This window comes from Diplotaxodon limnothrissa, linkage group LG20, assembly GCF_057381915.1.
Source record: "Diplotaxodon limnothrissa isolate DT_005_m linkage group LG20, D_limnothrissa_male_GT1.1, whole genome shotgun sequence".
Classification (NCBI taxonomy): Eukaryota; Metazoa; Chordata; class Actinopteri; order Cichliformes; family Cichlidae; genus Diplotaxodon; species Diplotaxodon limnothrissa.
Genome location: NC_140615.1, coordinates 31,208,354 through 31,223,213, shown reverse-complemented (window position 1 = coordinate 31,223,213; position 14,860 = coordinate 31,208,354). Strand labels below are relative to the sequence as shown.

Genomic DNA, 14,860 nt, shown 5'->3' with positions numbered 1-14,860 from the left:
AATGAAAACTTCAAAAAATACAAGGATGAAAACCTTATATTTAAAATGATGCAAACCTTAAATTGAAAACTTTATATGTAAAATAATGAAAACTTCATATTTAAAATGAAAACTTTATGTTTAAAACTGAAGACTTCAAAAAATAATAGCATGAAAACTTGCATAACCTACTAATGTTTTAATCAGTGCATGATCACTTGACAAGTCATTTTTAATCACCACGTCATTTATTAGCAGCTAGTACAAGTTCTCTTCTAACAGAATTGCAACGGGATGTTGTTCTTCTTGAGGCACGGCAATATAAGCAGTCATTGTAGTTGTTATCATCTTTGAAATCATTACTCTTAGGCATGGCAACACACACAACACTAATATGAGCAGTGCTATCATGATGAGACCTAGAAGGAAAAATGGCTTTGCTACAGCAGCCAGCCATGAACCGCTGAACAGCCAGTCCAGCCAGCTTTGTGCTGTAGCTGCTCCAGGTGTGTGTTCAGTGACATATTTTTGCAGAGCGGTCAAATTCTGCAAAGCTTCATAAATGTCTCCTCCAGTTTCGTATCCATCAGGGATAAAAGTGCAACATGTTTCCCCGATCAGCTTGCAAACTCCTCCTTGTGATGCTGTTAGCAGGTCTAGTGTCAGTCTGTTCTGCAGCACCATCGTTCTGATGGCCTGCTGTTCACCTGCTAAGGCGGTTCCCAGGGTCTTAGTTAAGTTGATGTGTCGTAGCAGAGCATATCGGTTGATTTCCACGTGATCCCGCACCTCGGCAACTCCAATGCCGGGGATCAAGCTCTGTAAGAATTTCACTCCTCCTCCCCAGATGCGAAACTCTCCCGGCACTCCAGTGTCCACGGTAATGCCGAAAGAATTGGGGGAGGCGATGTCCACTTCACGTCTCTGCCGGCTGCTTGGGTGATGTGCAACACTTTGCATGAAGAAAACGTGATCTGATAATTCCACCAGGGCGCACAGACCTCCCCAACCTTCAGGGAGTGACAGATAAGCCTTGTTGCCACATAGGAAGTACCAGTCAGCCAAAACTCTGGTTCCTCTGCTGCTGGGTGCCGTCCGTGCACATCCTGTCTGGTACTGAGTCTTTGTTTGTAGTGGCATTCGGTAGCTGTAGTCGGAGCGACAGTTTAGGCCCATCAGCGTCGTGTTACTGGCACAGGTGGCGTTGATTGAACAGGCCATACACTTCCTCTCGTTCCTTGGTGGGCAGAAAGTGTATATGGACTTACATAGGTGAGTAGGCAGCTCCCCCACTGCCCGCGAGCCATTGTTCATCACACATACTGGCAGTTGTGATGCGTTCAGTTTGTTCAGTAGAATTACATCAGGCAGTGGGTCTGAGACTTGGGGCCAGGTCAGTAGGTAGGTCTGTCCGGAACAGTTCACATTTGTGAGTGATGATGACCTCCAGGTTGCTTTTGCTGGGATGCTGTAGTTGGCTTTGGACCAAAGAGTACCGTAGCCTGGATGTGTTGCCAGGCCCAACAGACACCAACTGCGATCTTCAGGTATGCTGTACGGCCACAGGCCAGACGTCTGTGAGGATAGGGGCATATGGGTACATGCATAGCAGTCAGTTTTGTTATTCAAGTGAGCTGTAGTGTTCATACACTGCCACCAGAAGTTAGTGGCGTATCCATGGGGAAACTTGGTGTACTTTCCTTTGTCATACAGTGTCTGCCTTTTCTCCATATAGCGTGACTTGTTGTCCCTCATGGAAGCAAAGGTGAGGAGCCCGGCCATGGTCAGGGCCGCTGCAGTTGATAAGAGCCACCACCTCATGACGACGGAACACACCCTCCTGTCGCGAGTAGACCCCCCGGCCAGGAAAGCTGACCCCTCCACCGGGCGAGATCACAACAAGTAGGCAAGCCTGCCGTCAGCTGTGTTTAGATGGCTTCACTGACTCGCCTGCAGTGACTCTGATGGACCCAGGATGGTCGTTCCGCAATTTTGCAAGCGGTCGGTGTAGTGAGGAGGACTTGGTATGGCCCCTCCCACCTGGGTGTGCTCCAGTTTCTCCTTTGGAGCACCTTGATCAGAACCCAGTCACCGGGCTTTAGTCTGCAAGACACTGGAGAAACATCATCAGGTTGTTGATTATGTACAACGATCTCTTTGTTTTCTAACAGCTTAGACATCCATTCTGCTAATGTGTTTTCTCTGATTGCTTTGTCTATTGGTTGACTGGTAATAGGCAGTGGAAACGGCCTGCCATGAATGATTTCAAATGGAGTTAGTTTATGGGAGCCTTGTGTTAAGCGCATCCACATTTTCACTAAACCCAAACATTCAGGCCACGGCCTTCCTGTTTCTGCCATGCATTTCCTGAGCCTTTGTTTTATAGTGCCGTTAGTTCTCTCTACAAGGCCTGCGCTCTGAGGGTGATAAGCACAGTGGTGTTTTATGCTGAAACCGAGTGCTTCAGGGACCTTAGTGATGACATCATTTACAAAATGAGTGCCGTTGTCTGACCGTATCAAAGCTGGGATGCCATATGTGGGTATGAAGTGATTGCACAGGCACTTTGCTACTGAAATTGCATCTGCCTTTTTCACTGGATAGATTTCTGGCCACTTTGAGAACACGTCTATAACCACTAGTGCGTATTTTGACCCTTGACATTCGCTTAGTTCAATAAAATCCATATGAATTGTGTGAAAAGGATGAGGCGGAGTTGGAAAACGGCCTCTTCTTGGTCGCAGGTTACCCTGAGCATTATATTTTTGACACGTCATGCATGTTCTGACAAATTGTTTTGCTGAGGTTTCAAAATTTACAGTGTAGAATTTACAGTGTAGAAATGAGAGTTGACAATACTGGTCAGTCCCCCCGTTGACAAATGCGTACAGCCATGAGTCACTAATGCCGCCATTTTGTGGAGGAATTTTGGCAACACTGGCTTGCCATAACACATCATTAAGTCGTTTGTCAGAACTGCACCGTGTTTTAGCCATTTTGCCTGCTCTGCTGTGCTTGCTGTTTTTGTTCATTTTTCAACACATCCAGTGGAATCTGATGTGTGTTTACTGCCATCAATGTGATGTTTGCCTTTTGTGCCGCCTATTTTGCTGCTCTGTCAGCAAAATTGTTGCCTGTAGTAATGAAAGAGTCAGTAGGCGTTGTAAGAGGTTGGCATGCTGGTTTGCCAGTTGGTGTAATCATTCCTCTGTTATGCCAAATTTTTTTGCAAAATGATGCACAGCAGAGAAAACATACTGGCTGTCTGTATGTATGTTTATTAGTTTGTCTTTGTGTATTTAGCTTTCGCGTATCACAGCTATCAGCTCAGCGCTCTGTGCAGGACATGAAGAAGAAAATGGTTTTGCTTCCATTATTTTACTATCTGTGGTTACTGCGTAACCTACACAATTTCGGCCTGTGCTGTAAAGTCAAATGCTGTTCTCCTAGCTTCCACACTTGCTGATCATAAGGTGGATCTCGGCCTGGAGTTTGTTTAAATCTCAGAATGTTGTGATACTCGGTCGGTGTCTGGCACTCAGGTGTAATACCAGAAAAGAATGGCATGACTGCTATCTTAAGTTTTGTCAGAGCGTCTCTACCTAGCAAATTTACTGGACACGACTGGTCATATATGCATTTAATAAAGCACCTGCGGCCACTTGCTGTGTGTACTAGTTCTAAAAAGGGCAGTTAATTGTTGTACAGTTGTGTGGCCTGAAGCTGACTTTACAACTAATTTGTCCTCTACTCCTACAATCTCGTGGGAAGTGACCTTCCTCTCCATGGTTCTAGCAGGCGTTGTCTCTATGTTATCTGCTGTTTCTGCATGGCTGCCTGCAGCCTTGGTGTTTGTGACTTTGCTCGCCTCTCTGTTCCTGATAGCCACCTGTGGATTAGTGTTTTAGTCTATTGTCAACAGTCAGCCTTATTTTGAAGTTACAGAAAGCTTCTTCTTTTTTGTTCGTCTTGGTTTGGGAGAATAGATGCAACACTACATTTTCACTTAAGGCAGTTTTGAATAATTTCTAGTTTTTCAAACAATTCATGGATCTCACACATTTCAAACTTTCAAGTTAGGGTTGTTTCCCATTTATACATATATATATTTAACTTTGCATTGCTCACAGCTCATAGCTCACAGCTCTAAACCTAGGCATTTTTCAATCATATGCCTAATCACTATGTGTCACTGTGATTCTCAAGTATTGTCACAAGTTCGTTTAAATTCGTTTCCAAAACCAACAAAATAGTCAAACAAAAACAAAAAACATAAACGTGTCAGGACACAAAAGAAAAAAGAAAAATGCTGCCACCCGAACAAGGCAGAAGTCTGCATATGTTGGCTTGTAATAGCATCCAGCTTGTAACAGGGTAGACTAATGTGCCTGTGTTAATTCAGCTCCATATTATTGTGTGAAGTTGCACTGGGTTGGGAGTGGTTTTGTGTGTGTCACATTTTTGGTGAGCCAATGGCTGGAATGAGGTTGGACTAATTAGAGGCAGGTGTACTTGATTGCACTGATACACTGGTCTACTTATAGCCCACACTACAACCACTGCTGTTTTGTTTTGTCTCTCTGTGCAGGTATGTAATGTGATGAAATCAGATATGATTGGGATGGATTGGTTTTGCGCTATGAATTTTATATTAAGTGTGTCGTTTTGTCTCTTGATATATTTTTTGTCAATAAATTATCTCTTAGAATTTTATTGACTGACATCTTTTTGCCCACGACTGAGACGGTTGGTCAGACCTAGAGTCTTTCTTTGGGTGTGTTACAGCAGCTTCTGCTCTAAAAGAAACAAATAAATAAAAAGAAAAGAAAATGTGTAACATGCTCATCAGCTTAGCAGTGTCTGCATATTTAATTCAGGTTCTCAATCCTGTAGTTTTAGCTGTTGTCTACAGGGTTTTGCTTATTGGTTGTTATTATAGGTGTGCTCTATATCTCAGCAATGTGTCAGTCTAGGATGATAGGTTTCAAGCTGGTCAAGTGCCTCTATGCACTTCATTAGTTTAGTTATTCTCCGTATTGTCTTCATCTCACATGTCATTACACTGAGTTTCAGCAAACCTTAAGCTTGATGCAGACTACTGCTTAACAATTATTCACCACACATCATAACAGATTAAGGTGCCTCTTCATATTAATATTGTCATTGTTAATATTATCCTCTTTGTCTTATATGACAGCAATAGCATATTATAATATTTTAGCAGTGTGTACCACTATAGTACTACTGAGCCAATTTGATAGTTAGGATCATCTTATTCAGCAAACAGATAATTTTGAATTCATCCAATCAGCGGTCACATTTGTTCTCTCTGTTGCATGGCGCACCAGGCAGTTCTATTATAATATATTATTTATATTTTATTTTGTATCCATCAAGGGCTTCAGATGACCTGCAGAATCATCCTTTTCCCAGGGTGGAGACAGTTACCTTTTCACACACTGTCCTTGGCTGAACAGTGACACAGTCTTAATATACCTTATTTATTTTATTAAAATATTTTCGTGTGAAGTATTTGCTTTATATTCATTTTATACATGCTGGGCATGGTCATCATGCCAACTGTGTTTCATTGTTAATATCACTTTACAGGTTGTTGTCCTTGCTATTATTAATGTCAAATACTCTAAAGATCATTTCTACTGTAATTTTCCCTTTGTTCATCTTTATTTCGTACTTTTTATATTTATATCTACTCAGTGCGGTCTGTTTTCAACCCTTTTAAACTACTTCAAACTACTGTGATCTCTAGTTTTCACTTAATAAGGGATTATTAAGTTCTTCCTGATATGGGTGTTGCTGCAGATGCGGCTGCAGGAGTGAGTGATGGTTTACTAAAAGGATTGTGGGAACTGCACAGTGTCTCGTCTTCTGGTTTTACTAAACTGGCAGTTGAGTTCTGTTCTTCTGACTGTTTATATTTTGTTTTCTGAAATCTCTCAGTTTACAGACACTGTTTTTGTCCGGCGTCTGGACTTTTCTTTTCTCACCACTGCTCGTCAGCAGGAGTGAGTTTTAATTTCACTTGCGTGATTACCCATCTTATTTATGTATTTACTTATTTTTGTTTAAGTAATATATACACAATACAGCTGCTATCACCTTCGCTGGTATTAGAGACGAGAGTGGTTGCTCACACGCCCTTCTACTTTCGGACTATTTCCAAAAGCGGTGTGAACTTTACGAGACGGAACTCGACCGTTCTCTCAACTCACCAGCACGTCAGTGAATAGCAGTAAAAGAAAAACACAGTAGGAGCAGCTCAGTCTCTTATTGGACCGTGAAAATTCAGCTTGCTCCATTAATTAAAACAATACACACACACACACACACACACATTCACAGCTTCGACGCGCGCGACCGGAACCCTTATAATAAGGGGAGCTCCCAGAGCTACTTACTCCCTAGACCCAGTCTAGACCCAGCTGGGGGAGCTACCCAGAGCTCCAAAGCTACCAGTCGACGAGCTTCCAAAGCTTCCAGTCGACGAGCTACGCTACCAGTCGACGAGCTCCCAGAGCTACCAGTCGACGAGCTACTTCCGCTATTTTAAATTCCCTGAATTCAAAATGCGCTTTTACGCAAGATTGTGTCAGTGTGTCTGTATCTACCTGGTCGGTGTCGCCGGGTCTGGTCCACCTCGATCGGGTCCCACCACCGTGGGTCGCTTTCTAAGACGTTGGCCAAGACCCGAATTTAACGCTCTTGGTCTTTTTCCACACACCTGGTGTGTGGGCTGTCGACAGGCGAACAACGTGGACTGGTCACGGAGATGGGACACGATGGAGGTGATCCGGCTGTCGAAGGACCAAGAAATGTTGGGGGAAAACTCTGTAAAAGACCCAGGAGAAATAAAGACACAATGAGACAAAGTTACTTTCTTTATCAAACGTGTACACGGGTGAGCTGCTAAGAACAACTCACCCCATGCACAGTGGCTTGGTAATTTTTATAGGAAAGACAGTGAGAACAGGATAAGAAAATACAAAACAAATAAAATAAACAACTCCATATGTGGCGCTAGTCTCGTCAGCAGAGAGCTGGGAGAAGGCTGTGAGAGATAAAACAATCTAAAACAATATGTCCCAAAACAGTATGTCTTTGCTGAGAAAGTCTAAAAAGATAATTCTAAACTAATCTAACCATAGGCAAAGGGCAGACAAAAGGCATCTTTGTACATTTAAAAGAAGGTAAAGAAACATAGAATCATTTTTCCTGTAACAACAACTCTGTTAAAAGTAAAAGAAAAAAAAGTATTCACATTAAAATAGAATTAAAGTACAAAAAGTAAAGTACAAGAGTCATTTTATTTTAAGCTAAACTTCAAAGTTATCAAATAAAAGTAGTGCAGTATGGCACAACATCTGAATGAAGAACTCAAGAAGTTTAAACCACCGGGCATTAAAAGCTGAGTGAGAACATGCCTGACTTCATTAGAGTTTCACTACATGAGTTCTTAGTGGCAGACAAAGATGTTGTTGGTCCATCACTCAGCAGTTTCTCAGATTTCTTTCCATGAATTTATACAAGTATCAGTGTAACAGTTTGTGTGTCTTTAGTTGCATCAGTTAACCTTTATTGATTAAGAGAGTAACACTAAAACTCTGTTCTGCTGAGGTGCAGATAAGATGCTTTACATGATTCTGACTCTGGTTCTTGTGATCATCGTCTTATCAGCAACTTTGCTGATTTTCTACAAGAACAGGAAGGCCATTAAACCCAAAGGTGAGCCTACAATAAACACACAGCAGTGTTTCATCTTTACAGCGCACATCACACATTAATTTCCTGGAGATTAACCCGACATTACAGTTAATCTAAACTTATGCTGCAGACCTAGTCATCAGGTATGAACTTAACACCCACTGATCTCTGCTGCTGACAGAATAAAAAAACTGACTCATGTACATTTTGTTTAAATTCTATTGTGTCTTAACGAAAAAGCTGAGATATCTTACAAAGTCAGTAGTTTTCCAGCCTGGCTTTAAACAGGTCAGACTATCAATTATGTTAAATGATGTTTGTTTTATGAACTGCATTTTCAGGACCTCCTGTGGAAACAGAGTATGCCAACATTACACGGGTGAGTTTTAGGAACTGTGAGACACCTGAGTTTCATTATCGCTTTATTTGTATCCACCATCTGGTTTATTCTCCTTCTCCAGGCCAAGCAAGAAATAAGAGAGGGGGCCCCACAGAGGAAGGTGGAAGTGTCTTCAATTTACACCACTGCAAAAGGCCCCCAACCAGATGGAGCTGAAAACATCGACCTCTACAACCTCACCACCTGTTCTCAGAACAAAGTAGATACAACTCGTTTCTTATTTTAAACTCTGATGTCCAAATCCAGGACAAACCAGTCTGAGTAATGAAGTAATTCATCAGTAGTCATGGATGGATATTATACTATTATTATGCCCTGTGGATATACTGTTGCATTTCTTTCTGCCAGCTAATAGCAATGACTAGAAATGGCCAAATTCAATGCACAGGATTTGGGTCCAGTTTATTAGGTACAAACACTTTCGTTTTATTCACGAGACATTTGTTTACTTTTTGTTTAGATATAACTTAAAGAGCAATTCAGAAAACATGGCTGAGGGTTATGTTTTTAAAGATTTCACACTCAAAATGTGGGTACAACTTATGTGTACAAGAAAGAATGATGTCTCAGGCTGTAGCTCCATAAACCTTTATTTAATTACAAACACGTTTTTAAGGGTCTGAAGGTTGATCTCGCTTTTCTTTCAGGCTGAAGACGACATGAATAAAGTTAATTATGCTAAAGTGGATTTTTCCAACATTCCTGCCACCAACAACACATCCTGTAGTAAAACGGATGAAGTCGTCTATTCCACACCTCTGGTACATACCAGCCCTTCCAACCTCACCACAGATGCTTCACCTCCTCTGTACTCTGCAGTTAAGAAACAGTATTAATGCTGTTGATGGCACTTTACCTCTCACAAAGATCAACAAGTGATTATAATTCAGACAAAACTGAATGTTCTTTTCTGTTTATTGCAAATATTAATGTGCTTTCAATCAGTTAATCTCAGGTTAAAAATGTTTCTTTATGGTAGTTGATAGTTTAGTTTAACTTAACAGAAAACTAATCCTGTTATTCCCATTAATATTTCCATAGAAACTCTGTAGGACAGATTTAATGAAACAGTTGCATAAAGCTCTGCAAACTGACCTGTGAGTAGTACATTGCATTTAGCTGTTGGATTTCCAGATAGTAATCCTATAACCAAGCCTGTGTCTGTAATCATGCAGCATTATTAGAGATCCCTAATTGTATTTTTTTACTGTGGCTAACAGTCTGGATAGAGGTTTACCTCAAGACCATTCTGTCTCAACTCATGCTCCATAACTTTGGCTAACGGTGTGCATGGTTAATCATTTTAAAAGCATTTATTTTAATCAAATAGTAGTTTGTTTGTTTTTTACCAGACCTGAAAAAACTGATACTAAAAAGAAACAAATTAAGGAAGCTGCAAAACAAAACAAAAGCAAAGAAATTGTTATTATATTATGTTATTATTCCAGTTTACTCTCACCAAAGCCATCCTGGTCCTAAACAACTTTTACCTGTGTATAAAATCACAGCAGAAATAAACTGTGACCTGCTACAAGCAGGTGGTTGACAAGCTGTCATGGTGGCTACATCCATCTTTCATATACATTCTCTAACCTCCAAGGACCTGACATCCACATATGTGGAAAATACATTTTGGGTTGTCGACACCAAAATACCCAATTTTGCTCTACAAGGGCCAGAGATCCACTTACGAGGACATTATACTGCCGCTGTTCTATCGAAATTTAAAACAAATGTCCTCTTATGTGGATCTCATTATTCTCAGAAACAAAAATCAGGTACAAAAAAAATAATCAGGTAATTCTTTGATTTTCCATTCATCAGGTCCCAATCAGTCTAAATAAGGCTCACATATCATTCACTCATACTAAGAGTAACTAAATACGTATTACTATATAATCTTAATAATATTACATTATTATTTTTCTGAGATATTGCATTTGCACATACGTTTTCTTATTTAAAATTGGTTTTATATTTATGTTTTAATATGTGGGGATAGGTTAATTGGATAATCCAAATTGCCACTAGGTGTGAATGTGCGAGGGAAAGTGAGTGCGAATGGTTGTCTGCCCCTGTGTGACTGGCGACCTGTCCAGGGTGTACCCCTCCTCTCGCCCTATGACAGCAGGGATAGGCTCCAGCGCCCCCCGCGACCCTGACAAGGATAAGCGGAAGCGAATTGATGGATGGATGGATGGATGGATGGATTTATGTTTTATTGAACAATGTTAATGTATTTTTTACAGTGTTGCTGTAAAATAATATTTCACTGGAAGGATTATACTATTTAAATAAATAAAATGTAAGAATATTTTGATGTGTTTCAAGGAAATGAACGATCAAAAGAAGTACATAACATGTGTTTTCTCAATAAAAATACTCCAAGTCTGGATACACATTTCTTCAGTGTCTGCATTGAAAGGCAATTTATTCTCCAATGTAGCTGTTGGAACTACAGGACCTGTTATCATACTGTAGAACTACAATACAACGCAAGTGTGTGTGTGTGTGTGTGTGTGTGTGTGTGTGTGTGTGTGTGTGTGCGTGTGTGTGCGTGTGTGTGTGTGCGTGCGTGTGTGTGTGTGTGTGTGTGTGTGTGTTTATCACATTTGTATGGCATGCAAGCAATGTTCCCTCTAAGCTGCGCACGTGCGCAATTGCGCACTGCTGGCACGGTCTCTGCGCACATAAATTCTGCGTTGTGCACAAAAAAAATCTAACCTGAATTTAAATTAAAATTAAAACTTTAACAATTCTGTTTTGCAGTGTTAGTCAGTGAGTGACTGGCTGCTCCCATATGGGATTAGAACGATGCCACCTTATCCCATAGTCCAGCCAATGATGCCTATATATGCAGCCAATCAAGGTCGTTGACAGGCTATGACAGCGTCCTTATGCGCCGACACCGGTGTTTTAGCGAGCAAAGCGGTGTGGCTGATGTGGAGTGAAGCCACGTTAATGACAACGTGTACAACCATTGGAGATGTGAGCAGGACAGACGGAAAAATTGACGGAAAAAGTGTGGACTTTATACCAGTTTTTAAATTCTGTTGATCGGCCACGTAAAACCAGAGTTATGATAAAAAAAATGCAATGTTTGGTTTTCTTCCTGATTACTGTCGTTGTTTATATTTACTGCAGGAAGAAACGGTAAAAACGGCATTTAAAAAAAAAAAAAGGCTTGAAAGCACTCTCCACCTGTGAGCAAAAACAAACCCCACCCCCCTGTCCCTTTCCTATTCGTCCAAAAAAGTACCATGTCGACCAATCGAAAAATGATATGGCAACATGGCATCTAGTTGTTAAGAAACGGGGGGAAGTTTTAGGAGTGACGGCGGTGCTTTGAGATGTGAGAGATTTGAGACGTTTAGCGCAAATCTTGTGTAGTTAGTGTGTAGTGTAGTCAATAGTTTTATTGTGTGTGTCAGAACAATGAGGCGACTGCTGAATGTTACAGGAGTGACAGGAGTGACACATCTCCTGTTGTCAGGCCTGCAGGTATCAGGCTGTTGTTCTTCTTTATCTCATAGTGGACAGAAATTATTTTTGGAGTGGCACAAATAATTTGTGTGGCATCAGATTTGATGCAGAACAGCTGATTGTTCTGTAAATAGTTTGAAATGTTTATTTAAAAATGCCTTGGCTGCATTTAAAAAAAAATAGCTGCAAAAAAACTTTGTTGTTTGCCAAACTCAGTAACTTTTTTGAAGAAATAACTATATAATTAACTGCCCAGCATTGGTCATTATATACTGTATTTTGCAGACAGAGTTACAGGACTCTCTCCCAGACCACAGACTCATACTCATAATACAAGTCAGAGCTTTATAAAAAAAAGAAAGAAAGAAAAGAAAGAAAGTTGTGTTTTCGAAATTGGAGTTTCAATTTCAATTTCAATTTCAATTTTATTTCTATAGCACATTTAAGAGTCACAGGTACAACAAAGTGCTTCACAGACGAGCCATATTTGCAGATTTACAACAAAAGAGAACAGTCAACAACAAAGAAATACAGTTATAGGATGGTAATATTATTACAAGCACGAACCGGGAGGAAATTATACTAAGTAGTTTGAAAGGCGAGCTTAAACAAATGGGTTTTTAACCGTGACTTGAAAGATTGAATAGTTTCCGACGCACGGATATCAACTGGCAAGCTGTTCCAAAGTTTTGGTGCAGCAAAAGCAAAGGCACGATCCCCTTTCGTCTTTAGTCGAGACATTGGTTGCATTAGGAGCCCCTGATTAGAGGATCTGAGTGCCCTTGTGGGGATATATAAATTAAGAAGGTCAATCAGATAACTAGGTGCCAGGTTATTTAAAATTTTAAGTTCTACATACTACACAGGTCATGAACAAGATTTTTTTAAATTTTCATTGTAAGTGGGCTAAAGCAGTTAATTAAAAGTAGCCTAACATAAATGTAAAAACTGACAATGAAAACTGTCGGTTTAACCCTGCCTGCGCTGGCCTGACCTGCAAAGTTTAAGGTGTGCACTGCACAATTTACCCCACAAGGTTGTGCTGTTGAGTCAGATAAGTTCTCATGCAGAAGTGGCATAGAATAGAGATTGAAAATGTGACGTCATTCAAGGGGAAAACTGCAAAGGATTGTGGTAACTCGTGGCAAGAGCTACTAGCGCACACAGGCTTTCAATTGAAATCAGTTACACAGCGATAAAAAGAAACCAAAAATGGCAAGAAGCTGTTGTATTATTAACTGCACAAGCCGGGCGAGCAACAGCCGCGTGAAGCCGACGGGTAAAGCGATTGGTTTTTATCGGATTCCGGCGTGGAGCAGAAATATTCCAAGCCATGTCTCCGAAGTCAAGAAGAGGCGACGGATGGCCTGGATTGCCGCTATCCGAAGACCTAATATAACGTTCGAAAACACTCCACCTCACATGTTAGTCTGCTCCAAGCATTTCCACAAAGGTAAGTGTTTTGTAGTAGTTAATACGTCTTATTTGGCGCTGAACAGAAATCATCGCGCTATGCTCCTTTGATCATAAAATGATCTTGTCTTTGTCTGTATGCATGTGTGTTTTTCAGCACCTGTCACTACGGAAACTACAGCTGAGATCCAACCACAGCAGATAACTCCACAGCACGAGGATGAAGATCTGCAGGACTGTAAAATGTGTTCTCTAAGGTTACAAGAAATAGCACACCTGCAGGAAGAAAACCTAATATTACAAAAAGAACTGTCCAAAAGGAAATTAGACATGGAATTCTTGAAAGATAACAACTCTAAAGTTAAATTCTACACAGGGCTGCCTTCTTTTGCTTTACTAATGGGGGTGCTACAACAAATCAGCCCGAGCTTGCCAGACACTGACAGGAAAATTTCCCAGTTTCAGATGCTCTTGTTGACTCTCATGCGTTTAAGACTCAACCTTCCAATTGCACATATTGCACACCTCTTTGATATTAGCCGGACAACCACATCCACTGTATTTAACATTACTGTAAATGTGCTATACGCTCACCTCAGTCCACTGGTGCACTGGCCGGGAAGACATTGCATACAGGCCAGTATGCCACACCAGTATGTTGAGATGTTTGGTGACCGGGTGACAGTTATTATTGACTGTTTTGAACTGTTCATAGAGAGAGCACAAAATTTATGCGCCATGGCGGAGACGTATTCCACATACAAAAGTAGACACACAATGAAATATCTCATTGGCATCACACCACAAGGGACCATCTCTTTCATTTCTAAAGGATGGGGAGGGCGTACCAGCGATAAACGAATAGCTGAAACATCTGGCTTTCTACAGAAGCTGTCACCTGGGGACACAGTGCTCGCTGACCGGGGTTTTGATATCAAGGAAAGTGTTGCCTTAATGGGTGCCACTTTAAAAATCCCAGCATTTACACGGGGTCGTAGTCAGCTACAAGCAAAAGATGTGGAGGACACACGAAAACTGGCACATGTCAGGATCCATGTTGAACGCGTTATAGGCTGTCTACGGTCCAAGTACACTATCCTAAATGACACCATCCGTTTAGGTTTTGTGGTGCCATGTGAAGGTGAGAACATGACTTTGCTGGATAAGATAATCGCTGTGTCATGTGCGCTCACAAATATGTGCCCAAGTGTTGTTGTGAAGCATGCAAGTGATGAATAACTGTTTTCCAATTTGTTGTATCAATTGTTTGTTGTGGTTGTTATTGTTTTGTTGTGCAGCTGTTTTTTTATACAAATCAGCAAATAATGCACAACGGTATACTATTTTGCCTTTGTCCTGTAAGCTTCTGTCACGGTCTCGCTGGCAGACCGTGGGGATGTGGGGAAAGGAGGATCCAAAATGCAGGACTCTACAGTGCAACAGTGTTTATTTACAGTGGTGACAATCCAAACAACAATAAATCCCCCGTGCGATCCCAACTCCCGTTCCGTGTCTTCTCCTTTAGCCCGTGCTCCGTGCTCTGTCTCCGTTCCCTGTGTACTCTCCGTGTGCTGCCTCCTGGTCGCCACAATTCCTCGGGAAGTCACTCAACGATCCAGCGTCGAGGAGCTCTCAGCCACACTGTTTTGAAGCTCCTCTGACGAGGCTTGATCGGCGCCAGGTGTGTGGATTCCTGGGTGGGACCGGTCAGCTGGCAGGGCCACACCCACCAGGCCTAAAAGTGCCTGCCACGACCGCACCCTCACACACACACACACACACACACACACATGCACATAAACACCTGACAGTACACCAACACGGAAAGCAGGACAGCGGACACAACCATAATAACAATAATCA

The 14,860-nt window shown here is 41.4% G+C and overlaps 2 protein-coding genes across 2 annotated transcripts; one reads left to right on the top strand and one right to left on the bottom strand.

The window, feature by feature from the left end:
• Window positions 1–237: 237 nt before the first annotated feature.
• On the bottom strand, window positions 238–2,120 carry LOC146611201 (uncharacterized). Its single transcript, XM_085344698.1, has one exon. It carries the CDS (start codon window positions 1,798–1,800, stop codon window positions 238–240), a length of 1,563 nt encoding a protein of 520 aa, XP_085200824.1. The 5' UTR covers window positions 1,801–2,120.
• Window positions 2,121–12,796: 10,676 nt separating this feature from the next.
• LOC146611200 (uncharacterized) lies at window positions 12,797–14,236 on the top strand. The gene is made up of 2 exons (XM_085345524.1): window positions 12,797–13,037; window positions 13,155–14,236. Exons 1-2 carry the CDS (start codon window positions 12,797–12,799, stop codon window positions 14,234–14,236), a joined length of 1,323 nt encoding a protein of 440 aa, XP_085201650.1.
• Window positions 14,237–14,860: the final 624 nt, after the last annotated feature.